Consider the following 27,076-nt stretch of genomic DNA (forward strand, 5'->3'; position numbering starts at 1 on the left):
ATAAAATAATATTTTAAAGAGATTAAATATTGAGTTTTGAAATTTAAAAAGACAAAATGCACACAGGTCATAATTTAAAGGAGTTTACTATAATTTACCTTTAAATAATTGTGTCGGTATAATTTATTAAAAAAATATTATAATGACCAATTAACATTTGCCACCTCAATAGCCCTGCATATATATTCTCCAAGTACTCAAATTTTTTGGGACACCATCAATCCTAATGGATGTTCAGTAATGCTACATATAATTTATTTTTTTTCTCACTTCAAGAAAATAATGAGATTTACAATTATAAATGCATATAAAACTTATTTAATTGTATTTTAAAATCAGAAAATGACAGCCCCAGTTTTACCAAGAAAATTAAAAAATAAATTAAAAAAAATAAAATTGTATGTAACATTTTTCGAGTGTAAAATCATTTTGTTCATGGAACCATAGTAGGAAAATAAAGAAGCTCAATCTTTTGTTTAAATGGTCAAAAAAAAATAAATAAAAATGTGGGCCATATATACAAAAACAAAACTGGAAAAAAGAAGAGTAAAAAATAAGGGCTCTGCTAGAGAGCTCTAATTAGAACGGCTCAAAAGCAGCTGTAATAAGCTATCACCCTTAAAAAAAATAAATAAATAAAAATAGAGGGAGGTAAAAGACAAAATAGGAAGGGAAAAAGGACAAATTAATGCCCTTTTAGAGCTCTAATTTTAGAGGTCTCACTCATTTCTGAAAAAATAAAGTGAGATGACGCATTCTATGTGTGCATTTTAAGTTTTCATTTTATCATTAGTTCTACTGTTTTATTTCACTTGATGAATTATATTCATACTTGAAAAATATAATTTATGCAGAACTAGTTTCAAAATTAGTTATTTTAGTTGTTTTATTTGTTTTTCTACGTATATATGTATAAAAAAAATAGAGAGAGTATGTAATAACTTAAATTGATTTTTTGATTAATTTAACTAAAAAAAATGCCACTCCCCAAACAACTGTGACAACTTAGTTTGGTTTTTTAACTATTTTAAGTAAAAAGTCACTTTTTAAACAACTCACGTTGCATACACAATGGAAACAGAGAAATAATTAAACAAGAAAAACATAAAGTACTCTAGGAAGAAATAATTAAACAAGAAAACATAAAATATATTCTAATAAACCCCAGATTGTTAGACTCAATTTTTTTCTTCATCTTAAAACTTGCATATTTCCAATCGAGAAACAGATGTATTCAAATCTTTTTGCTCCATCTAGTTTTCAGGGCAAGTGTCATCAAATTTTGTGATGTGTTTTATTTGACCACCTTTTGTTTATACAGTTGACTTTTTTATAATAATTTTTTGGCTTTTCAATTAAAATTATGACTTCTCAAAATAAGCTTAAACCAAATTGATTGAGAGGGTAATTTTGGTGAAAATTGGGCCGAGCTATGAGATGGACTTTATGGCCCAAAGTACGAAGGACTGGGTAAAAAGGGCCGAAAAGTTACTCTGGCCCAAGAGAGATAAAGTTACTCCGGCCAGAAGAAATGTTAAGTTACTTCGGTCCGGGCAACTTGGAGTTAGACCGGTCTCAGAGTTAGTCCGGTCATGACATATTCTGGATAGATCGGTCAGAACCTTGCTACTCGGTAGCTCGATCCAAACACACCATGGTTCGTGCATTAGAGAACCGAGATAAGGTGTAACGAGAGGAAGAACCGAACTGATGTTAGTACGGCTTATTCTGTGGCTCAGCATAGCCGTGGGTACTTCGGTCATATGGGAGTTCGGCCATGGTAATAACCATCTCACTTGGTTTAAGCAGTGAGGGGGGTGTTGAAGGATAAGCATTATCTTTCAGGAGTATGAATCCTAGGAGGACTCTGCATGGAGGAATAGAAGTCCTACTAGGATTGTGCCACGCAAAACCTATAAAAGTTCACAAATATCACCTTGGGAGAGGTAACACACAACTTTGCTTTCTGAGTACACAGAGCTTTGTCTATTTGTCAAGTTTGCTGACTTAGGCATCGGAGAGGTTTCCGGCACACACCCGCCGGCTAGCTCACGTTTGTGTTTTCAAGTGGAAAAGCGACGACATACGGAGGAGTAGACTTGATCAACAGGATTATACAAGAAGGTGTATTTCTTTCCCGTACAATTGGCGCCGTCTGTGGGAATAACAGACAGAACAAAACCTCTTGATTAAAGCTTCTCCCCTTTACAATCAATGGCGCACATTGAAGAATTGCCGCAGTCCGCCATCGACGGACTAACTCCGGATAGGGGGGCAAGGCGAGAAGGATTACCTTCTGTCCCTCCCATGGCGGACTTGGAGCCCCCAACGACATAACTCCAGGAGGGATGCTAGGGGGAGGCGGACTAACAGCCCCCGTCACTCTCATTCTCAAAGTCCTGACAGGCAAAGGCGGAGGGTTGATCCTCAAGTTCTGGAAGATCGCGTGAAAGAACAAGATGAATTAATAAAAAAGATGGCGGCGAACATGGAAGCTTTGAAACGCCAGATGAAGAAAAGAGAAGTGGCGACAGGAGAGGGGCGCAAAAACAAGACGCCCCTCGCCACTCAGAAAATCGTAGTAGGAATACCACACCCTCGCAAGGAGAGAGCAGAAGCCTCAGGACAGGCGACACTCAATCCTGGTCTTCCAGAACTCGTCACTCCAGGTCTGAGAGGACGAGATCTGAAAGATCATACACTAAAGGAAGCACGTATTGGCCCTCGCATTCGCACCAAACCAGATCTAGACAGACGGAATTACCCAGATCATCCGACTTACGAACCGTGCTCGAAGAGAAGGCACGATGTAAGGAGGATGCCAGGGCAAGGGATCCACACAGAGTTTCGGCCTTACAACAGTTGGCTCCTCGGACGCATGGAAGCGTCGAGGTTGGAATGCCAATACCGCGCTCTGCCCATGAACCAACGGACAAAGCATTAGCATGGTTGCAGACTTCGCCGTTTGTTCCGGCGATCGAAAACGCGCCCCTACCATCAGGCTTCCTTCAGCCCAAATTCACCACATATGAAGGGAAGACGAATCCCTACTCACACTTGAGCCACTTTCGCCAGGTCATGGCTGTATACAGGCGAAACGAGGCCTTGATGTGTATACTCTTCCCATCAAGCCTTGGCGACCTAGGCTTGACTTGGTTCGAGAAACTTCCAGAGGGCAGCATAGCCTCCTGGGCACAATTGGCAGAAGCGTTCGTAACAAGGTTCCGAACAAACACTAAAACCCCGGTGGAGATCGACCAGCTACTCTCCATCGACATGGGCGATAAAGAGATCCTAAGATCCTACAACAGTTGCTACTGGGAGACATTCAATCAGATTGGGGATTGCCCCACCAATCTCGCCATTGCACAATATAAAAGAGGCCTTCCAGTTGGGAACAGACTAAGGGACTCGATCACCATGACACCACCCCTCACCATGGAAGCCCTGATGGAAAGAGTGCATCAGCACATTAGGGTAGAAGAGGATGGCACACGTGCCAAAGCAAAATCTGGTGCGACCGCAGTACCAGAAAAGAAGACCTCAGCAAAGGTCAACACGGTAAATCGAAGTAACAGAAATGGACGTGGCAAACGAGATAACGGAGAAGACCCGGATAAAAGATGGTTGAGAATCCGCACTGCCATAACCACGGTGTTCAAGAAACCGATATATCGGATTCTGAGCGAAATAAGAGATGAGCCTTTTGTCAAGTGGTCAGCCAAGCTAGGAGAAGCTCAGAAGGACTATGACGAAAGATCACGGTCTACCTTCCACAAAGAAAAGGGGCACCGCACTGAGAATTGCACACCATTAAGACAGCACCTGGAGGAGTTGGTGGCAGCAGGTCACTTGGATAAATACATTGAAGGAGGGACGCAGCCAGCCCTCCAGGACCATAATAACCCCAATGGGATGCCAATCGACGCCCCGCCTCAAGGCATTATCAATGTAATACATGGAGTTTTTGAACCTGAGCGTGTATGCGAGCTCAGAGGATCATTCAAAAAGGCTGAACATTTAAGAGAGGTGCTAAGTGCCCAACCTGCCATCAAGAAGGGAAAGACAGAGGCAACAAACGTCATGTCTTTTTCTGATAAAGACTTAGAACGGATATATTGCCCTCACAATGATGCCTTGGTCGTCACTCTCCGAGTCAAGGATTTTGACGTCGAGCGGATTCTGATTGACCAGGGAAGTTCATGTGAAATCATGTACTACGAAACATTTAAACAACTGAAGCTACAAGACAAAGACTTGGCGCCTGCTTTATCTCCCCTAATTGGATTCACCTCCATGCCAGAATGGCCCGTCGGCAAAATAATTCTTCCAGTTAGAGCAGGAAGCGTGACAAAACAAGTGGAGTTCTGGGTATTGAAGGTCCCCTCCACTTACAACATCATCTTGGATAGAACATGGCTGCATGCCATGCGATCGGTGGCGTCATCCTACCACCAAGTAATGCGGTTCCCCAACGACACCGGTATAATTGAAGAAGTCTATGGAGATCAGATCATGTCAAAACAATGCTTCGTCACGGTGAATGGCAGCCGCGCTGCCAAAGGATACGTTCATTCGGTGGAAGAATCTGAAAGTAATGAGCTATTCGCAGATGTCAGCAAAGCGGCGGATCAGAAAGCAGTGGAAGACTTGGTAGAGGTAAGAATAGATGAAAAGAACCCGGATAAGTTCTTTTTGCTCGGTTCGTCGTTGTCCAACACTGAGAGATTAGAGGTTTTGGAATTCCTAACCTCTAACATCGAAGTGTTCGCTTGGACACCGTACGACATGCCAGGCATTGATCCAAACTTCATCTGTCACCAACTCAATGTCCACCCATCAGCCAGACCAGTCATTCAGCGCACTCGCAGATCGGCACTTCACCATGCCGAAATAGTGGCAGAAGAAGTAGGTAACCTGCTGGAGGCAAGAGCAATTAGAGAAGTGCACTACCCAAAATGGATCTCCAACACGGTCGTAGTACCAAAGAAGAATGGCAAATGGCGTGTCTGCGTCGACTACAAAACAGTCAACAAGGCATGCCCAAAAGACAGCTTTCCTCTACCAAGAATAGATCAACTGGTAGACCTAACGGCGGGGCACAATCGACTTAGCTTTCTGGATGCATACAGAGGCTACCACCAGATCGCCATGCATGAACCAGACCAGGAGGTCACATCCTTTACAACCCCAAGAGGACTATACTGTTACAAGGTCATGCCCTTTGGCCTGAAGAACGCAGGGGCAATATTCCAACGGATGGTCACCAAGATGTTTGAACCATTGTTAGGCAGAACAATGGAGGCTTATATCGACGACATGGTGGTCAAGAGCAAGGATGAGAATGACCATCTCAAGGACCTAGGCGAGATGTTTGAGATCCTAAAGAAGCACAAGTTGCGCCTTAATGCGTCCAAGTGTGCATTCGGAGTAGGATCTGGCAAATTCCTGGACTTCCTTGTGACCAACCGAGGTATAGAAGCAGATCCCTCTCAGATCAAAGCAATCCAGGATTTGGAGAGACCAAACTCAGTCAAAGAAGTACAGCATCTCACCGGCATGGCGGCTGCGCTCAATCGGTTCATAAGCCGGTCATCAGACAGACTACGACCATTTTTTCATGCCTTAAAGGACAAGTTTGAGTGGGATGAGGAATGCGACCAAGCTCTGGAAAGCTTGAAGGAATATATGTCTTCCCCACCACTGCCTGTTACCCCAATACCTGGTGAAGAACTCTTCTTGTACCTGACAGTCTCTCAGCACGCAGTTAGCGCAGTGTTGGTTCGTGCAGAAGGAATCCAACACCTGCCCATCTATTATGTCAGCAAGACATTGCTAGGAGCCGAAACAAGATATTTGCCACTGAAAAAACTGGCATTAGCCTTAATGATGGCCTCCAGGAAATTGGCACACTGCTTTCACGCCCACACCATAGTTGTCCTCACAGCTTTTCCACTAAAAGCTTTGTTTGAGAGGGCAAACTTTTTTGGGCGAATCTTGAAGTGGGCAGTAGAGTTGGGACAATTCGACATCAAGTTCCAACCCAGAACCGCAGTAAAGGCCCAATCTTTGGCAGACTTCGTTGCAGAATTTACTCCTGGAAGTCATCATATCTGCCCAGTCGACCTAACCGACACAACCGAACTAGGGATGGAAGTTGACGCCGGAATAGTGCAACCCCTAGCAGAAAGCACTCGGTCAGACTCCAAGGCAGACCAAACTAAAGACAGCAAGGAAGAAACAAACCAAGACTCACCAACCGTACAATCAGATTGCGAGGGGCAGACAGCAAGCATGGACCTTGAAGAAAACACCAGCAACATCCTTGACCCCACGACATCATCTGACCCCTCCACTTGCTGGAAGTTGTTCGTTGGAGAGATGTGGAAGCTCTTTGTGGATGGAGCATCCAACCGGCATGGAGCAGGACTTGGCATAGTCCTCATCTCACCAGACGGCTTAGTAGTGGAGCAGGCAATCAACCTTGGCTTCCCAGCATCAAACAACAAAGCAGAGTATGAGGCGCTTCTTGCAGGACTCAAATCAGCATACTACATGAAGGCCACCGAATTAATGGTTTACAGCGACTCACAGCTGGTGGTAAACCAAATTCTGGCGACTATGAAGCAAAGGATGATAGGATGGCCAAGTACCAAGAGTTGGTCAGAACAGAGATCAAGAAATTTGAAGTAGTAAGGATAGAACAAATTGGCAGGGAGGAAAACAGCAAAGCAGACGAACTAGCAGGCTTCGCCTCAATGGCAGATACCTCCATACCTCATCCACTACTGATCGACTACCTACCTAGACCAAGCATAGAAAACCCTGAAGCAGAAGAGGTATGTTGCGCAGAACTAGGCCCCTCTTGGATGGACCCCATCATCCTGTTTTTAAAAGACGACATCTTACCAAAAGAGAAAAAAGAAGCCAACAGAATAAAAGCGAAGTCGCAGCGATTTTGGCTCTTCCCATCTTTGGCATTATACAAGAAGTCATTCTCAGGACCTTACCTAAAGTGTGTTCACCCCAGCAAAGTGGAAGCATTCTTGTTCGAAATACACGAAGGGGTGTGCGGAAGCCATCAAGGTGGAAGATCGCTAGCTTACAGGGCCATTTCATAAGGATATTGGTGGCCATACATGCAGGCAGACTTGGAGAAATATGTGAAGAAGTGCGAGAAATGCCAGAAATTCGCACACCAAATACACCAACCAGCTAGAGAACTCCTACCATTAACTAGCCCATGGCCTTTCGCAATGTGGGGCTTGGACATAGTAGGACCACTTCCAACAGCACCCGGCAACAGGAAGTTCTTTCTCGCAGCAACTGACTACTTCACAAAGTGGGTGGAAGCAGAAGCATTGGCATCAATCAAGGAAAAAGATGTGAAGAAGTTCATCTGGCAAAACATCATCACTCGGTTTGGCATACCAAAAGTCCTAATTTCTGACCATGGCACTCAATTCAACGGCAGAATCTTCAGAGGCTTTTGTGAAGAATACAAGATAGAGTTCTATAATTCTACACCGGCATATCCTCAAGCAAATGGCCAAGCAGAAGCCTCAAATAAAGTCGTCTTGGATGGACTGAAGAAAAGGTTAGAAAAGGCAAAAGGCAAGTGGGCGGACGAACTTCCTCATGTTTTATGGGCTTGCCGCACCACACCTCGACGATCAACAGGAGAGACACCATTCTCTTTAGCCTACGGAATGGAAGCAGTAATCCTACTGGAAGTTGGCCTCCCCACAATCCGAAGCGAAAATTTTGATCCAGACTTGAATGGAGAAACCATAGCATTGGAACTCGACCTTACGGAAGAAAGAAGAGAAAAAGCACTGGTTCACATTGCCTCATACCAACAAGAGTTATCTAGAAAATATAACAAGACAGTGCATCCAAGACAATTCAAGATCGGCGATTGGGTACTGCGCAAAGTGATGGAAAACACCTTGATACCAGGAGATGGCAAGTTAGGGCCAAACTGGGAAGGTCCTTACAAAGTGGTTGGGTTAGCAGGCAAAGGGGCATACCACCTAGAAGACAAGGACGACAAAGCAATCCCTAGGCCATGGAACACGGCCAATCTCAAGTTATTTTATTTTTAGATTTTCAAACATATGTAATTTCTTTTTTCCTCAATAAAATAATCAATTCTTTTCAGCATGAGTTGTTTCTCTGTAAAAGTTAGTTTTAGTGAAGTTTAGGAACATTGCAAACATTTTATTCTAAGTTAGCGGGAAAAAACTAAACTTAGAGGTTGGCTGGAATAAACCAACACCCCTCCTAAGCCCAGGATAAGGATCCAGGCTGCAGGACGTTTGGTCGGAATAACCAAACACTCTATTCTAAGTTAGCGGGAAAAAACTAACTTAGAGGTTGGCTGGAATAAACCAACGCCCCTCCTAAGCCCAAGATAAGGATCCAGGCTGCAGGACGTTTAGTCGGAATAACCAAACATTTTATTCTAAGTTAGCTGGAAAAACTAACTTAGAGGTTGGCTGGAATAAACCAACACCCCTCCTAAGCCCAGGATAAGGATCCAGGCTGTAGGACATTTGGTCGGAATAACCAACTCTTTGTACTCTTCAGCCGAAGTAAGGGTATGGCTGAAGAGTGGTTGGCTGGATCAAACCAACTCTTTGTACTCTTCAGCCGAAGTAAGGGTATGACTGAAGAGTGGTTGGCTGGAATAAACCAACTCTTTACTCTTCAGCCGAAGTAAGGGTATGGCTGAAGAGTGGTTGGCTGGATCAAACCAACTCTTTGTACTCTTCAGCCGAAGTAAGGGTATGGCTGAAGAGTGGTTGGCTGGAATAAACCAACTCTTTATACTCTTCAACCAAAGTAAGGGTATGGCTGAAGAGTGGTTGGCTGGAATAAACCAACTCTTTGTACTCTTCAACCGAAGTAAGGGTATGGCTGAAGAGTGGTTGGCTGAAATAAACCAACTCTTTGTAGTCTTCAGCCGAAGTAAGGGTAAGGCTGAAGAGTGGTTTGCTGGATTAAACAAACTCTGTGTACTCCTCAGCCGAAGTAATTATGTCGGCTAAGGAGTGGTTGGCTGGTAAGCATAGTTTAACCAGCAAAAACCGAGATAAAAGATGGAAGTGAAAAGATCATGCAAAAATCATTACAAGTACAAACATACACATCAACCAAAGTAAAAGTTCAAGAAAATTTTCATTTATCAGAAAGCAAATACAAAGGAGGGGCCGTAGCCCGGTTACAAGTCAAAGCAAACAAAAGAAAAAGCAAAATGAATCAGTTGAAAAGATCATCAATTTCGGCATCAAACACAGCATCGGCATCAACACGAAGACCGGTTTCAGGCGGGAGCTCGCTCTCGGTCACAAGGGTGGTTTCGGCCGGAACCACGGTTTCACCTGGTAGTTCAATAGTCAGGTCTTCTACCGTGGGCTCCAGCCGAACTGACTGGTCCGCATTGACAACCGAAGTATCCTCAGAGGCAGAGTCTTCGTCAGAGTCTGAGCCTTCAAGAAATTGCTGCTGAATGGCATCAGCATACTCCACTAGGGAGTTCGGTATGAAGTAGGCTGGAGGGTTGAAAACCTCGGTCTGTGGATCGTAACCGAGCTTCTCAACAACTGCCCTCCAGCCGCACTTAAAGAAAAGTTCCTTGGTAGCTTCACACTGCTTGATATAAGCATCCTCTGCCTTCTTGAAGCCTTGCTTTTCGGCTCCTTGTGCACTCTCCTTCAGCTGGGTTATCTCGGTATCTTTCTTCTTTTCGAGCTTCACCAGCTCGCGCAGATACTTATCCTTTAGCACAATGGCAGCCTTCTTCTTTTCTGCTTCGGCCGAACTAACCAGTCCGGCCAGTTGGCCGTTCTCAGCTCGTAGATCGGCCATTTGCTTTCTGGCCTCCTCTAGCTCGGCCGTCTTCGCTTCGGCTTCTGCCACGGCTTGCCTTGTTGTTTTCCTGAGCTCTAACACTTTCCTGTGAGTGATGTTGTTTTTCTGAATGGCCTGACAAAACAAAGACTTCCCTTGAGCCGAAGTAAAAGTTGAAAAAACTAGACAGAAAAACGGACGGAGCTACTTACCAGGATCATCAATTTTGTTGAAGACCGGATGGCCTTCAATTCGGTGTTTAGTTGCTTTTGGTGGTGCTCTATATCTTTGGGGAGGCACACACTCTTGGCCAGATTGAAGGCCAACTGGTGGTCCTTATCAGTAACAATCGAGTCAGAGTCTTGGATATCTCGGTTATTAAAGGTAAGTTTTGGTGCCCAGCTACTGGTAGTTCGGTCAGAAGGCTCCGGTTGGGGGCTTGGTGGCGGGCTCGGTGGAAGAACAGTTTCGTCTTCATTAACCAAACGTTGTTTAGTTTCGGTAGTCTGGGCGCGCTTGGTTCGGTGGTATGAGGACGGTTGTTGAGTAGGAAGCGCCACCACCACTTCTTGGGTTTGACTTGATGGTGGTACTTCGGCCCTGTTGGTCTCGGTCAAAAGGGCCCTGACTCTGTTTCTTTTTGCCATTTCTTCTTCGGCAGTTAGTGGAATTAGTCTAATTTGTGGTAAGGTTGGGTCCGGCTCTGGTGCGTCTTCAAGAAGAAAATCAGTCACTCTGGCTTTTCGGCGACTACTGTATCTGTAGGTCGGCTCGAACTTTAGCAATTTGGCCCAACTACGTTCTGGATACCGTAGTGCGGCGCGCAAAGTAGCTAGGTTTGGGTAGCTGTATAAAGAATGAAGGTGGGAAGAATCTGCAAAAGAAGACAACTATTAGTTCAGCTGAAAGATTGAAAAATCGAAATATCATAAAGCAAGCAAGAAAACCGAAGTAAATATACCGGGTTCTCATTTTTTCCAATTTATACGTCGGCCAGGAATCTGGGCTTGATGATCCTCAAAATTCCCAGATACCCAGAAAAAGTCGTCGTCGTTCAAGTCTTTATCCGGTGTATGTTTTATTATCTTCTCTCGGCGACGACGTATTCTTAAATAATAGACCCATCCATCTTCTTTTGAACCAATGGAGTATTGGTGGAAGATTTCGGCCAAGCCAAGGTTGAGTCCGGCTTGGCGGTTTAGTTCGGCTATTCCCATTATGATACGGTATGAGTTGGTGGATAGTTGGGTTGGGCATAGTCTAGTTTGCCTAAGAAATTCGCAAATTAAAGGTTGGACTGGAAATCATAGTCCGGTTTCAATTATGGATAAAAGGGTGAAAGGAACAAAGCCTTCATTGCCCCAAGGAATGACATCTTTTTCGGCTAAGATCAAGTGGACGTCATCGGGTATATTGTAGTCTTTTCTGAATTCGGCTAGGCCGCCCGGAGTATTTACTAGATACCTATACTTACCCATTTACTGTATAATTTATGAATAAATTAGATCGGTGCAAAAATTGTGCTCAGTAGCTCGGTTGAGCACGCAGAGGAGTGCTTGGGCAACCTAAGTTTGCAAGGTAGAAAACAAAGGGGTTAAGCACAGATCGTCGGACCGTGCTATAATATAAAAGTACAAAAAATAGGAGCTCTACTTCGGCTATGAGGATGATACAGATTCTAACTCGGTTTCTACAAGGAGATCGGTAGCTCGGTTTGAGCAGGGGTTTGTTAGTTCGGGCTTGGCAAGCGTCTGGATATCTCGGTTGCAGAAACGGTTCTGTTTTGATCGTCTAGGGGTAGCTTTCTGAGTTTCATCTAAAAAACTAAGAAAGCTGGCATAGCCCCAAAGGCCTAGATCGGTTGGGGTTCAGGTATCTCAGTATACTAAGTGCAAACCTAGTTCGGTTAGTTACCTCGGCTAAGGTCTATCAAGAAGTGATTTCTTATTTAAAGTTACTGGGGTAAACATGAAGTGTTAGTCCGGTTGTAAGCCAACTACTCTTCTACTTAGCTTAAACAGTATCCTAGTTCGGTTGCATCATGATTATGGATCAAAAGCTAGTTTTCTACAGGATGTATCATATGCTCATGTGTTCTACTGTTAAAGTTTTTTCCATAAAAGTACAGAGCAAAAAAAGATAGAAAAAATGTTTGCAAAAAGCACACAAAACAAAATATACAGATACGAAAGCAAAACAGAGGAAGAAAAATGGATTTGCTTACCAGATTGAAGAAGAGAGAACTGGAGATGGAAACAGTAGCAGCAATGAAGAGCACGAGCTTGGTAGTTGAAGAAGTAAAGGCACAGAAAGAGAAGATGAAGAATAGTATAGATGAATGATTCAAGGACAGAGGGGTTGTTTTGTGAAAAGGACGAAAGGAAAAAGGGCGGGACTGTTCAAATTTCACGAAGTACGAAGACGGCGTGACAGCCGTCCTCGGTCAATCAGAGCGTGCCACGTGTCATTAGAATAGGAAGCGTTACAGTCGCTGTGATTGAAGAGACGTTTTGACCGGACAAGTAGAACCCCGAGTGAAATAAGCTCGGCCGAAAGGCAAAAGAGGTTTTAGCTCGGCTGGAGAGGCTAAAGGGTTTTTTAGCTCGACTGGAGAGGCTAAAGGGTTTTTTAGCCCGGCTGGAAAGGCTTAAAAACTTCAACTCGGCTGGTAGCCAGGTAATCCCAATCATGCTGTGCAGATGGAATTAAGGGGCAATTGAGAGGGTAATTTTGGTGAAAATTGGGCCGAGCTATGAGATGGACTTTATGGCCCAAAGTACGAAGGACTGGGTAAAAAGGGCCGAAAAGTTTCTCCGGCCCAAGAGAGATAAAGTTACTCCGGCCAGAAGAAATGTTAAGTTACTTCGGTCCGGGCAACTTGGAGTTAGACCGGTCTTAGAGTTAGTTCGGTCATGACATATTCTGGATAGATCGGTCAGAACCTTGCTACTCGGTAGCTCGGTCCAAACACACCATGGTTCGTGCATTAGAGAACCGAGATAAGGTGTAACGAGAGGAAGAACCGAACTAATGTTAGTACGGCTTATTCTGTGGCTCAGCATAGCCGTGGGTACTTCGGTCATATGGGAGTTCGGCCATGGTAATAACCGTCTCATTTGGTTTAAGCAGTGAGGGGGGTGTTGAAGGATAAGCATTATCTTTCAGAAGTATGAATCCTAGGAGGACTCTGCATGGAGGAATAGAAGTCCTACTAGGATTGTGCCACGCAAAACCTATAAAAGCTCACAAATATCAACTTGGAAGAGGTAACACACAACTTTGCTTTCTGAGTACACAGAGCTTTGTCTATTTGTCAAGTTTGCTGACTTAGGCATCGGAGAGGTTTCCGGCACACACCCGCCGGCTAGCTCACGTTTGTGTTTTCAGGTGGAAAAGTGACGACATACGGAGGAGTAGACTTGATCAACAGGATTATACGAGAAGGTGTATTTCTTTCCCGTACAGATTATAATACTACAACTTGTTTGTATCACATTGCAATTTAAACTGGATAACTATATGTTAAGCTTATTCTTAGAGTTTATAAGATAGGATAGCCATTGCAAATCATGCGTAGTCTTCTTAAAATAAAATACATTTAAATGAGAAAAGTTGCATTTAATAATTTGCAGTGTCGCTTAGTTGTTGAGTCGATATTCTTCAAGTCCAATCAAAACTCAAGCACCTAGGAGAAGAGAAAAAAAAAATTAAGTTAAAAAGTGAACTATTCAAATCACTAAGGTTGACCCCAAAATGAGCACACCAAGCCCAAACGCTCTCTCAAATTGAGAGAGTCAACTTGAGAGAATTCAGGCATGAAAGGGGATCAAAAACCAATGCAGAAAAGAATTTGCAGTTGATACTGAAATCATCATGCTTGACAGGAACTATAACTGTTTTTTTATCACCTTCAAAATGTCAATGTTGAAGAATGTGATCGTCTGGGTGAAGTATAACATGTCTAAGTCCTCATGATTTATGCGTCACAAGACAAACTAAAGTTTGTCGGCCAAGTACAGAATTGTGGCAATTTCAGTATTAAAAGCAGGTATATTATAGAGTCACTAAGAAAGTGGGAAGGTTATACCTACTCATGATCACACTGCAATCTTAGCTCTTCTGCCTCCATGAAGACCATCAGTTCCAAGAAGGTTGTTCTTGATCACATGCAGTTGAGTAACAACACGATTAATGGTCAGTCGATCTCCTGGTAATTCTTGTGAACAGGCAATTCCAATATTAAGTATTGAAATCAAGCACTCCTGAATTTTTCGAGTGTCAGCAGAGCTCTGATTCTGAATGTTGTTGGTGTTTGAGCTTGCCTTCCCCTTTTCTCTTTGTTGAACTAGTGTTGGATCAACAATGCTCACTACTTCTTCAGGTAAAACCATCTTAACAAAGTTGTGAAGATTCAAACTATCATTAAACATGTTATCGGTAGGTTTCTTCCCCGTAAACATTTCCAATAAAAGGATACCATAACTATACACGTCACCAGATGTTGTCACCTCATTTCCCATACCATACTCTGCAACGTACAATGTAAATATAATTGTAAAGATGCTTGCTCAGAAGCATATCAAAGAATAGTAATGCAAACTTGACTATTTAAAGTAAAATAGGAAACGATTATGTCTCTTCTTGGTGAGTTAACAAAATTTGATTTGTCTGCTTGTATCATGAGAATGGCCTAACTTGAAACAAGTTTGATTGTTTCATAGTGACAATTATGGAACCAATTAGTTGAAGCTTGGGTGCACAATTAAACTGAATCCAATTTGTTTTTATTCATCAAATTGATTATATAAAAAGAAATAGATATGAGAACTGACTATTAATAAAAGAGGAATTTTGTATTATTCTATTTGGTTATTCTATGACTACAGACATAGCAGATAAACAAATGGTAGATATTGTAGGAAGTTATGCTTTCACATTTTACGCCAAGAAAATACTAAGATTTCTCGATATTATATCCCCATTGACAGCAGAAGTAAATCCATATACAATTATATAAAAGAAAATGCTAGAGGCCCAAAATTTTCTACCAAATGTCTCACATGGATGTGAACCCCACACTTATGTGGAACCCACCCCATGTGAGACATTTGGTAAAACTTTTGGTAAAAATTTTGGTGTCCCTAGCATTACTCATATATAAATTATGATTATGATTTGCAGACAAGTAGATAAGAGATGTACGGAAAATCCTCTGAAAAATGGGGGTGTCTGTTGTAAGTTCTACAACAACAAAACCTTAATTTATTGATCCTAAAAATATAAATTTCTGGCAGTCTCTTCTTTGGGTGGTTTTTGTTGGAACTCTATTAACAAATAATAAATAAGAAATCAAGTTTTCTTAAGCAAGAAACTAATGAAGTTAAGAACCTTAATTCTTTCAAGTTTCCTATTTTTTGACTAAATTATGCACCTTGACATTAGAAAAAAGAAAAAAAATTAAAAATAAAAACTTTAATTTACTTTTAAATAACACATTAGAAAAGATCTGCCAAACATTTATTGATTTTTATGCATTTGAGGACGAAATGATGTTGTGAGGAATCAAGCCAAAGAACAATCAAATTTACTTCAGTGATTGAAGGAGCAGACCTGATGGAAATGCAAAACTGACTCTAGATTCTGTTGGAAATTGAAGGTGAAAAAAGGAAGAGAGAATGAGCTAAGTGGTACATTTACCTGGAGCAGCATAACCAACAGATCCTCTTATGCCAACAGAACTTGATTGATTTGCTGAACAGTCATAGGTAGCTTCTGGAACGAATCTTGCTAACCCAAAATCACCTACATGGCCAATCATTTCATTGTTCAGAAGAACATTACTTGGCTTCAAATCACAATGAACTATTGGTTCCAGGCAATGATTGTGAAGATAATCAAGTGCAGAAGCAACATCAATGGCAATATTTAACCTTTGTAGGAGGTTTAAATTTCTTGACTCAGCATGCGCATCATCTTTGTTCTCATTTGGATGCAACCACTCCTCTAGGCTCCCATTGTCCATGAACTCATAAACTAGAGCTTTGAAATCATTACCATTGTAGTCAACACTTGAACATGCTGTGACAACCTTGACAAGATTTCGATGTTTAATGCGCCTCAAGGCCTCACATTCAGCAATGAAACTCTTGGAAGCTCCATGAAATAAAAGGTTTAGTACCTTCACTGCTACAACTTTTTCACCTTGATCAAGAATTCCTTTGTACACTGAACCAAAACTACCCACGCCAACCAAATTGGCTGGAGAGAACCCATCGGTAGCTTTAAGTAGATTTTGGTAGGACAATTTCAAAAATGAGTTCCCAAAAAATCTGAAATAAGGTACTTTTGTTGTATTTCTAGACCAACAGAGATATAGGAAACACAACATCAGAATTAGTCCTAGAAGCCCAACTGATGTGGAGATTATTAGTGTCAATGTGAGAGTAAATCCTTTCCTTTTGAACACCTTGGAGTTGCAGCTATGCAACTCTAATTCTGGTATACCCCCACAAAGCTTGTCATTTCCTTTAACAGAAATAGCAGTTATGTTCTGAAATATGCCACTTTTCGGTACTACACCCTCAAAATCATTGAATGATAGATTTAATTTTTGTAAGAAGAGAAAGGCCTCCAAATAGTCTGGGATTTTTCCTGAGAAATTATTGTGAGAAAGATCTAATTCCTCAAGACCTCTCAAATAACTTAAAGATTGAGGAAGAGTTCCCCAAAAATTGTTGCCTTGTATGTATACTAATCTCAATTTTACACAGCTACCAAGAGTGCTTGGAATTTTACCAGACAACATGTTCCCAGAAACATCGAGTTGTTCAAGATTTATTAAAATTCCAATTTCCAATTGCAGGGACCCAACTAAATGGTTTTGAGATAGGTTCAGGTACAATAATGATGAGAGACTTAAAACTTCTTTGGGTATGGTACCGGCAAGATTGTTTCTACCAAGATTGAGTTGTACAAGTGGGCATTTTCCCAGACTTGAAGAGATGTTGCCTTGGAAATTATTTTCCTCTAGATAAAGAGTGGTTAATAATGTCAAATTTTCCAGAGACGATGGGATTTCCCCATTGAATTTATTACCCTGAAGTTCAAGAATCCGCAGATTTTGAAGCTTCCCAATATCAGCAAGAATGTTACCTGTGAAATGGTTGTTCGACATGTCAAGAAGCTGCAAATTGACTAACTTCACTATTCCGGTTGGGATGCTCCCAACTATTTTATTGCCCTGCAAGTGTAGTTGACCAAGATTAGTAGACAAATTGCTTATTGATTCAGGCAACACCCCTCCAAAGTTGTTGTCGCTCAGGTCTAGAAAGCGTAACTTGGTGGCATTGGCCAACGAGTGGAGAAACCTGAAGTCATCATCACCTTCCCCAACTCCGAGATGATTCACTTGAAAGTCTAACCACTCAAGATCGTGCATGTTTCCCAAAGGAGGCACTCTTCCAATAAATTTATTGGCTTCAAAGTCAAGGAGATATAGCTTGGTGGCATTAGATATTGAAATAGGAATGGATCCAGCAAGCAAATTTATTCCAACTTCAAGCAATTGAAGATTAGGGAAAGCAATTCCAAGGTCTGAAGGAAGGCTCCCTTGAATTTGGTTCATTCCTATATTCAAAGATGTGATAGAAGAGAGATTATAGATTGAAGAAGGAATGAAACCGACCAACTTGTTCCCCTCCAATGCAAGAAGGTTCAAGTTTGTCAATTGACCTAGGGCTTCAGGTATATTCCCACTAATATGATTATTAGCTGCATGGAATAAAGTTAGAGAAGATAGATTCCCAAAAGAAGAAGGGATTCCTCCTATTAGATTGTTGTTGCGAATATACAACCTCTTGAGCTTAGAGAGGGTACCAAGCTCGGCAGGAACTTTCCCTCCCAATCTATTACCAGAAAATGAAAGGGAAACGAGGTTAGAGCAACCAGATATATTGGCGGGAATTTCACCACTAAGTGAATTATTATATAATGACATTAACTGCAGCCTACGCAAACGACCGAGTTCAGGTGGGATTTTCTGACTCAAGCTATTATTATACAATCCTAGTTGCCCAAGAAAGCTCAGATTTCCAATGTGAGGCGAAATTGACCCTGTCAATTGTAGGTGAGTTAGGTTCAACACAGTGACCCTCTGGTGCCCGTGGCCACATGTTACGCCAACCCATTGACAGAAGTGAATTGATTCATTCCATGAGTGCAGAGCCCCAGTGGGATCACTGGTTATTTCAGCCTTGAACGCGAGCAGTGCTAGTCGGTCAGTCTCATTCCCGATATGCACAGAGCCTGCAACATGAACATGAGGAGAGCCTGAACCGAAACACATGAGAACCATAACAACAACATGCATGAATAGAATCAGAGGCCTTGACATTGGCACTAATGCTAAACCCATCTGGGGATTGGTATTTGAAACTCCCACTGAATTTGAGAGTGTAGTATACTGTTTTCAGTGTTGTAAAGAACTATTCTATTGGGCAGAGAGGTTTCTTTTTTGGGTGAATACAGAGAGGTTTCATTGCCTGAACAAATGAAGTCTGTTTTGTTGAGAAAAGTTGTTAACGGAAAACAACATGGTGCATATGTACTTTATAACTAAAAATAAAATTATATAATTTTAATTTTTGAGTCATAATTAGAAAAAGAAGAAAATATTATAATTAAATATAACATAAGGCATAACTAAAAAATTCATGAGTCGTAATTAAGATAATATTATAATCAAAAAACAAAATTAGTCATAACTAAAAAAGAGAATAGCATAACAAGAGTGCATATGACATACACCATTTTTAAAGAGAGTGTATATTAGAATTTCCCTCAATGTACGGACCATTTGAATTAGAAAAGTGTTAACAAGTAAATAATAATAATACTGAATAAAAGATAGTGAAATAATATATTGATTTTTTATAATTATTAAATGTGTAATTAATTGGGTGGTTCTTCAACTACTTGAATTTATTGTAATGGTTATTAAATTTTATAATATTCAATATACACTTGCTTGAAATATAGTTTCTAAGTAGAAGGGTAATGTTGGAATTTACTGTAGTAATTATTAAATTTTATAGTATTCAATATCCCTTTTCTTTCTTGAAATAGTTTTAAGTAGTTGTAGAAGGTAATAATAGAAATTATAAATAAATAAATAATATACAAGTCCACTTTGTAGACTCATTTTTTAGACTCAGTGATGTGTCAATAAGATGATTGGTTGATAATTAGAGAATAAATGAGAGAGAGAGAGAGAGAGAGAGAGAGAGAGATGACTTAGATATTTTAATATAGTGTCACATCATTGGGTCTAGAAAGTAAGTTTAATTTTTGGATATGAATATAGCAATCCTCAAAAAAATAAAAAAAAATAATTAATTACCTAAAAGTCCTATTTACAAATGTTATGGTAGCTCAGGTCCTATGTAAGATTTTTTGAACCAATAAGTCCTATTTAGTAAAACTAAGAATATTATTATTTTTTTTTTAATTTTTAAAATTAAAAATATTATCAATTTTGCATAGTATTATTCCAGATAATTGTTTCACTAAAGCCTCGTAACTTTTTGGCTTTTTGGTTAAAATATGAGGTAAAAAAAATTTGTATGTTTGTAATGACTTTTTGATTTTTTACGAAAAGATGTGCAAAAAATAGAGAGAAAATAGAATTTTTGACATTTTGTTATAGGTTATAGGCTTTTTGATTTTTTTAGTAACTTTTTGCCTTTTAGGCTAAAACTATTACTTTCCAAACGAGGCCTAACTGATAAAAAAAAAATGAGATTAAATGTTTTTGCCTTTCTATTTATAGGTTTGATTCAACTATCTATTAAAACCGATAACATTATCAGGTTTTCATTTAAATTTTTTTTTTTTTTCATTTTTGCACATCAATATTTCATCATCATGCTTCTTTATAGATATTAAATTTGTAGTTTTGCACAAAAAAATAATTCAATTTTTCAAAAAAAAATATAGTTTTTTTTTCTTTTGTACATAATTTTTTTTTAATATAGTTTTTTTCAATTTGAAAGTTGATATTTTAAAGTTTTGAAAATTAAAATAATGTCAAATCATCATGTTCTTTTATCGATAATCATAAATTATGAACAATCATTATTTGAAGAACAATTTCTACTATGAAAATTTTAATCAGACTTGAAGGTCCAAAAAATCTTAGTTAGAACTTAATAGAATATAAATTCATAAATTAGAACTTGTGTGTAAATGCCAAAAAAAAAAATTCTACCATAATGCACTAAATTCTATTCATTTTACTTAAAAAATTATTGTTATTATTATTAATTACACAGAGATTAATTCAAAGTGCATTAAATAAAAGTATATACCATTGACTACTTCTTAAAAAAATTCAAAGTGCATCCATTTTTTAACATAAAATTCATTCAAACAGATAAATACCGATATCTGATAATCTTGATTTTTTACAGAAATAATCTATTTAACGAATCCTTAAAAATAAACTATTCGGATTATCAAAATCGATCTCAAAAGGATAACTTGAGATAAGCCAAACTCCAATGAATAAATATAATAATATAATGATTACATTGTCTTATCACATTTTATTTATCATGTATTGTTACTGCATTTGTAACAAATATAAGTGATGAACCCACCAAATGAACACAATGCTAACTTATGAGATTTTAAACAATTTTTGGTATATTAATGTGATTATCCTAACAGTTTTGCTAAAATAACAATTACTATAGAACTTGTAACGCCCCAATTTCTAAGTCCAAATATTGATACAACCATCATAGTTCTTTAAAAGAAAACCGAAATAAATTCTCATACTTACATTACATGACACAAATAGTTCTCATGCGATAATACATTCAATTCAAAATAAAATAAAACAAATAAATAGATACCCTCAAGGGTTTACAAGTTTCCAAGGTTTAAACTCGATTACACAAAACGGTTATTCAAACCCACACAAATACAGCCCTTGGCTTACAAAACAGAGTCACGTAAAATGAGAGTATTGTACTCCCAACACACACACTTCCACGCCCCTAGTTGGGTGGAATCATCACATCTTTTCCTGTACAAAAATCTCGTAGGGTGAGCATAAAACCAGTAGAAAATTCTTAACAAAGTATATACATTTTATACAAGTCTCAAGAGATGAAATGCACATGCCATACTATGCTCTTTTGGAAGATAAATTACATTTTCATCTTTTGAAAACCATCGTGCTCAATGATGTCATACAATTTCAGTTGTTTAAAACTTAACAATTTATTTCAAGGGTGGTAAATACGACTCTGGTAATCCTTAGATCGGTGTCTGCAAGTAGACTATACTAGTACTAGCAAATTGTCATTTTTACCGGTATTAACCAGAAGACACGACACCTATCCGCGCGGGTTTTCAGTCTTTCACCCCGGACTCTCAGGCCAACTTATTCAATTTCATCTACACCACCTATCAAGACTTACCAACGTATTTACCCCTAAACCATTCTATGAAAACTTGTTTTCTTAACATTCCTTTCTCAATGCAAATTTTCAAATCGACTTTCAAAATTTAATGTAATCAAATAAATTGATATGTCAATACAACGACAATCAATACAATGTAACAATTCTTCCACATAATACTACCATTGTTATCAAAATTCCCGTTTCTCATTGCAATGTAATTTCACAAGATAAATATAAATACTTTTATCCCAATTCATCATCCAAGGAATAGTACAATTCCATCTTCTCAAGTATCCTCAACAATTAGTCATTTCTAGACAATAGTAATATTCTGGACAACAATTTCTAAAATGAACAACAATTCACAAATTCCCTAAAATTCATCATTTATATAAATATAAATAAGAAATTTTCCAAACATCCATTTATTTTGACACACAAAATAAATATAACAATAGCATTTATGGATTTTTAGTCTCTTAAATTTTTTTTTCCAAATTCTAGGTTTTCTCACCGAAACTATACAACTCAAATCTTTTGAAAGAAAACTTTTCAAAATCATCTTTTCTTCATTCAACGAATATCAAAACCTATAAGATCATTTTAAAAGAATAAGAGATAAACCCACTTTCAAATCGCTTAACTTCTTGAATCAACAATCAATTTTTAGAAGCTATCAAAGGATGATTTCGAAAATCATCTAGATCTTACAAAAATATATATATATATAACTCAAAGAAAATCCCTACCTCAAGTTTTGACGAGAATCTGAGATGAAACTCCAAAATCTACGGTGTCGAAACTCAATCTCCACCGCACACAATGAAGCCCTCGAGGTGATAACTAACTTTGGTGAAGAACTTAGGCCTAAATCCCAATGGATTTAGTGAAATCAAAGAGAGAAGATGACTTCTAGAGAGAGAAGCTCTAGATCTGGAAATTTGGAGAGTTTTAGAGAAAGAGGGGGCTGCAAAAAGTAATCTGAAACCCTAATTTACGAACTGATATAACAAGGTCGCTCGAGCGTGAAATACACTTTTCCGTAAGCAATTTCGAATGCATTTTGTATTTTTACTTTCGGCGAACTGATCGGGCAGCTCGACCCCAAAGTTGACCGGGTCAAAATCGGGATCGCTACAGAACTTATAAAAAATCTTGAATAAAATAACATTATAGGATTCTCTATTTCGTATCCTTTATTTTCATACACTCTCTAACCAATCGTGTGATGTGATAGAAATCTCGAGACATAAGTGTTTGATTATAGTGTTGTAGAGACATGGGAACAGATATTTTGGATCCAAAATAATAAATTAAATAAATAAATAAACTTTGGTCCATATTTCACCACCGCTTATGTTTGATCATATTATATTTAGTACCCCTATATATGTATTAGAAATTATATTAACCTCTCTTGTCAAAATTGTTTCGAAGAGCCTTCACAAAAATTGCAAAAAGATTATGAAGTAATATTTAACTAAATAACTGTAGATAGTTATATTTTTAAATAATTTAAATCACGATGATCAGTAGTATATTTGGTTAAGAGGGATTTGGTGATAGCCCCCTCACTATCTAATTTGTCTTTCAAAAGGACAAAAATTATATAAGTACTTTCAAAACTCCCTAATATTTTAAAACTTGTTTCTTTTACTATATTACCCTCATATCTATCAGCTCTCCTATTAAGCCATCTTCACTGTGTATTTCAGAGTAAAATTTTACTCTGTATGAAAGTAAAATTTTACTCTGAATAAGAGTAAAATTTTACACTCTGAAACTAAAGTAAAATTTTACTCTGTATAAAAGTAAAATTTTACTCTGAATAAGAGTAAAATTTTACACTCTGAAACTAAAAGTAAAATTTTACTCTGTATAAAAGTAAAATTTTACTCTGAATAAGAGTAAAATTTTACATTCTGAAACTAAAAGTAAAATTTTACTCTGTATAAAAGTAAAATTTTACTCTGAAAAACAAGTAAACTGTGAGACTCTGAAGCTAAAAGTAAAATTTTACTCTGTATAAAAGTAAAATTTTACTATGAATGAGAGTAAAATTTTATACTCTGAAACTAAAAGTAAAATTTTACTCTGAAAAATAAGTAAACTGTAAGACTCTGAAGCTAAAAGTAAAATTTTACTCTGTATAAAAGTAAAATTTTACTCTGTATAGAAGTAAAATTTTACTCTGGTTCTGTCAAATGAAAAAAAAACAGAGCAATAGAACCAGAGTAAAATTTTACTCTGGTTCTATCAAATGAAATTTGATGTTTACTCTGAAAAATCGATGGAACTTTGAGCTTTGAGCTTTGAATCAGGCCTATAATCCTTGAATCAATCGATGTTTACTTTGAAAAACATTGAATCATGCCTATAATCCTTGAATCAGGCCTATAATCTGAAAATTTTAGAGAAATCTCAATTTTTCATACCCCGGTTCTTCAGATTTTTCAGATTTTACAGATTTTTCAGATTTTTAAAACTTTGAGCTTTCAAAAATCTATATATTCGAATTCAAATCTCAAAACACACAAACACACACACATATATAGAGATATATATATATATATATTACATATCGGAATATGTAGATATATATATATATATATATATTCGAATTCAAATCTCAAAACACATATATTCGAATTCAAATCTCAAAACACACAAACACACACATATATATAGATATATATATATATATATATATATCTCGGGAGATTAGAGATCGGAATCGTTCATGGTGCACAGATTTGAGTTGAAACCCTATATCGAAAGAGGGAAGAGAAGCTTGCGGAGGCTCTGGAGGATGATGAAGTCATGGAGAGGTAACGGTCCAGGACGGAGTCGATGGAGGGTTGCCGAAGGCGAAGGTGTTGCCGGCGTTGGAGAAGGTGATGACGGCGGCTTCGGTGCCGCACAAGTTGTAGAGCTCGCCAGTCTTCTTGAAGAGGCCATCTGTGGAAAGGAAGAGAGTGGGTATAATAGTCATATAAAATATTTAAATAATAAATTTGTCCTTTATGCAAGACTTTATAATTATGAGGGAGTTTAGAAAGTATAATTTTTTTCTTAGTCCTTTTAACAATGAAAGGAAGGTAAAGGGGGTTTATAGCCAAATTTTCCATTGGTTAATGTCTCTACAACAAAACTAAGTCAGCAAGTCAAGTCAACTTAATAGTGAGAGAATTCGATATCATTTTCATTTTTAATGTTTTTGTATTAACAATTAAATATTTTAGAATACTTATTATCATTTTCATATTATTTTTTATTTTTATGAAAAGTAGTTTTTGAAAAAATGGAAAACAAACCAAAATATTTTTCTAAAACAACAATGATTCATCCCCCATTTTCCCCCCACCCTCTTTGACCCCCTCTCTCTCTCATTGGTTACATTTTCTTTTTCTTTTTCTTTTTCTTTTTCTTTTTTTTCCTGCTCCTCCAATCACCACCCGCCATGTGGCAAAGGGGGTGAGGGGGTGACCCCCAAAAGGGGGTCCCAAGCATTATTCTTTCTAAAAATAGGTATTTTCAGCAAACTTTCTCAAAAAATAAGTTCAACAACCAATTTATTGAACAAATTTTTTTGTATATGAATTTATTTGTATGTGAGAATAGAAAACAATTCTTAGGAAATTCCTTTCATACACACCCATATATCACATGTACATTACTAATTTTATTGGTATATATTACATAATTTTTTGATGGAGTTATACCAATTCATGATTCAAATAAAAGTTACACATTTGTGTAATACTATTACACATTTTTTGAACATTATAATAAAAGTGCATAATTTCAATTTTAAATCATAAATTATTATAAAAAAAAATTACATAATATATATAATAAAATACATATATAATACAAGAGAGTGTGTACCAAAAAAATTCCCTTCTTTACTATCTCCAACGCTTAATAATTTTGTCTTGCTTCCGTGCAATTAACGACACCACCAAAGTCACAAGTCACAGTCATGGTCCAGTGGTTCATAAATTCTAAGAAAAATTATTGGTTGGTTGTGCATCACCTAACCATGTCTTTGCCAATTACAAATTCTCAAATTGTCCAATCATCTAACTTAAAATTATAGATCTTATCTTCTTCATCACTCAGCACACATGTGAGGTACCATGTAACGATATCCCAAGACCAACCAATAACTTCTCAAATGCCAAACTATCATGTCATGATTTCGTTGCCAGTATTGTCTTCCAATCAAATTGTTTTCTTAGCTTGTTGTGGAAAATATAACCCAAAGGAGAAAAAAGAGAACATCATCGTGTGTCATCCTCATATAAGATAGAGATTATTTTGAAAATTTTATAGTGTGTATCATACGTTCTAATTTAAAAATATATATAATCTAAAATGTAGAATTTGATTTTAAAATTCTGTGGCGGTTAAATTTGTAGTTTACTTGGTCATAAGAATTTGTGGTGGTTATAGGATTTTTGTGGTGTTTTGGTTATAATCCAAATTGATTTTGAGGTTTTTTGGGGGCAATAACAAATCATGATAGTTGACCAAAAATATTTACAAATATATGGAGGTGTAATTTTTTTTTAATGCAAAAAAATCCAGCAAAAATTGCACCCCACGAAAATATTTTTATAAATATTTATCCTATTTATTTTCCTATTCTATTCATTAGTACAACACAACTTCAAAATTTTACGGATGTAGTGTGATTTGTAATTTATTAACATTCATGTACTAGGTGAATTATATGATGTTACTTCTAATATGCATTTTTGTAGCGGTAATCATTTAAATTCAAGTTTATGGAATATATTTTCTGTAATTATGTTAGCTTAATTTTAATGGTTATTTGTTAATTTTAATTGTCTAAATTAAACTTGACCCGATTGCTTTGACTTATCTAAGGCTTCGTTTGGGATATGGGTTGGCTTTTTGGCTATTTTAGTCTAGAGTTAAAAAGTCTCGTTTGGAATATGTTTTTTTTATTTTTATAAAAGAAAAAATAAAATGATTATGGTTTAGATATAATATGTTAGCTTATTAATTTTTTAATTTATTTTATCTTTTTATGTCTATTTTAATCTTTTAAGTTCAAAATTTGTCATGCCAAACGAGGGTTAAGACTGACGTGACCGTTTATTAATTGTCTTGCTTACGTGCAATTAAGGACACCCCCAAAGTCACAAGTCACAGTCTTGGTCCAGTGGTTCATAAATTTGAGGAAAAATTATTAGTCGGTCATGTAGTCATATCTTTAGTTAATCATAAATTTTCATGTTCTCTCAAAATCATTTAACATAAAATTGTGAATCCTATTCTTTCCACCAATTAGAACACATGTAAGACATCCCGTGATGATACTCAAAACCAACCAATGACTTCTCAAATTCCAGACTATCATGTCATGACTTTGTTGCCTCTCAGAATTTAAGGCATTGTCTTTCAATCAAATTATTTTCTTAACAGGTTGTGGAAAATATAACCCAAAGGAAAAAAATGATATCATTATCGTGTGTCATCCTCGCATAAGATAGATTCCTTTATTTTGAAAATTTTAGTGTACCATACGTTCTAATTTTAAAAATATATATAAGCTTATTTATCTATAATATAGAATTTGATTTTAAAATTCTGTGGTGGTTAAATTTGTAGTTTACTTGGTCATAAGAATTTGTGGTGGTTATAGGATTTTTGTGATGTTTTTGGTTATAATCCAAATTGATTTTGAGGGTTTTTTTGGGGGGGCAATAACAAATCATGATAGTTAT

General features: G+C 37.7%; 3 protein-coding genes across 4 annotated transcripts in view; all 3 read right to left on the minus strand.

Moving 5' to 3' along the window:
• Window positions 1-27,076, minus strand: part of LOC114260256 (uncharacterized) — a 217,853-nt gene that overhangs the window by 140,769 nt on the left and 50,008 nt on the right. The window lies entirely within an intron of this gene.
• Window positions 9,262-13,230, minus strand: LOC145797151 (uncharacterized). Its single transcript, XM_082883582.1, has 2 exons — window positions 10,065-13,230; window positions 9,262-9,987 (listed from the first exon to the last, which is right to left on the minus strand). Exons 1-2 carry the CDS (start codon window positions 10,497-10,499, stop codon window positions 9,262-9,264), a joined length of 1,161 nt encoding a protein of 386 aa, XP_082739708.1. The 5' UTR covers window positions 10,500-13,230.
• On the minus strand, window positions 13,365-18,443 carry LOC114260255 (uncharacterized). The gene is made up of 3 exons (XM_028200337.2): window positions 15,550-18,443; window positions 13,940-14,380; window positions 13,365-13,537 (listed from the first exon to the last, which is right to left on the minus strand). Exons 1-2 carry the CDS (start codon window positions 18,263-18,265, stop codon window positions 13,950-13,952), a joined length of 3,147 nt encoding a protein of 1,048 aa, XP_028056138.2. The 5' UTR covers window positions 18,266-18,443; the 3' UTR covers window positions 13,365-13,537; window positions 13,940-13,949.

This window comes from Camellia sinensis, chromosome 8, assembly GCF_055761805.1.
Source record: "Camellia sinensis isolate YWXY chromosome 8, ASM5576180v1, whole genome shotgun sequence".
NCBI lineage: Eukaryota > Viridiplantae > Streptophyta > Magnoliopsida > Ericales > Theaceae > Camellia > Camellia sinensis.

Excerpts from the sequence above, each read along its gene's own strand:
- LOC114260255 (XM_028200337.2), bottom strand. The coding sequence starts at position 18,265 with ATGGGTTTAGCATTAGTGCCAATGTCAAGGCCTCTGATTCTATTCATG. Across the intron at positions 14,381-15,549 it reads TGTTGGTTATGCTGCTCCAG|AGTATGGTATGGGAAATGAG; the intron begins GTAAATGTACCA and ends TGTACGTTGCAG.
- LOC145797151 (XM_082883582.1), bottom strand. The coding sequence starts at position 10,499 with ATGGCAAAAAGAAACAGAGTCAGGGCCCTTTTGACCGAGACCAACAGG. Across the intron at positions 9,988-10,064 it reads CAACAAAATTGATGATCCTG|GCCATTCAGAAAAACAACAT; the intron begins GTAAGTAGCTCC and ends TTGTTTTGTCAG.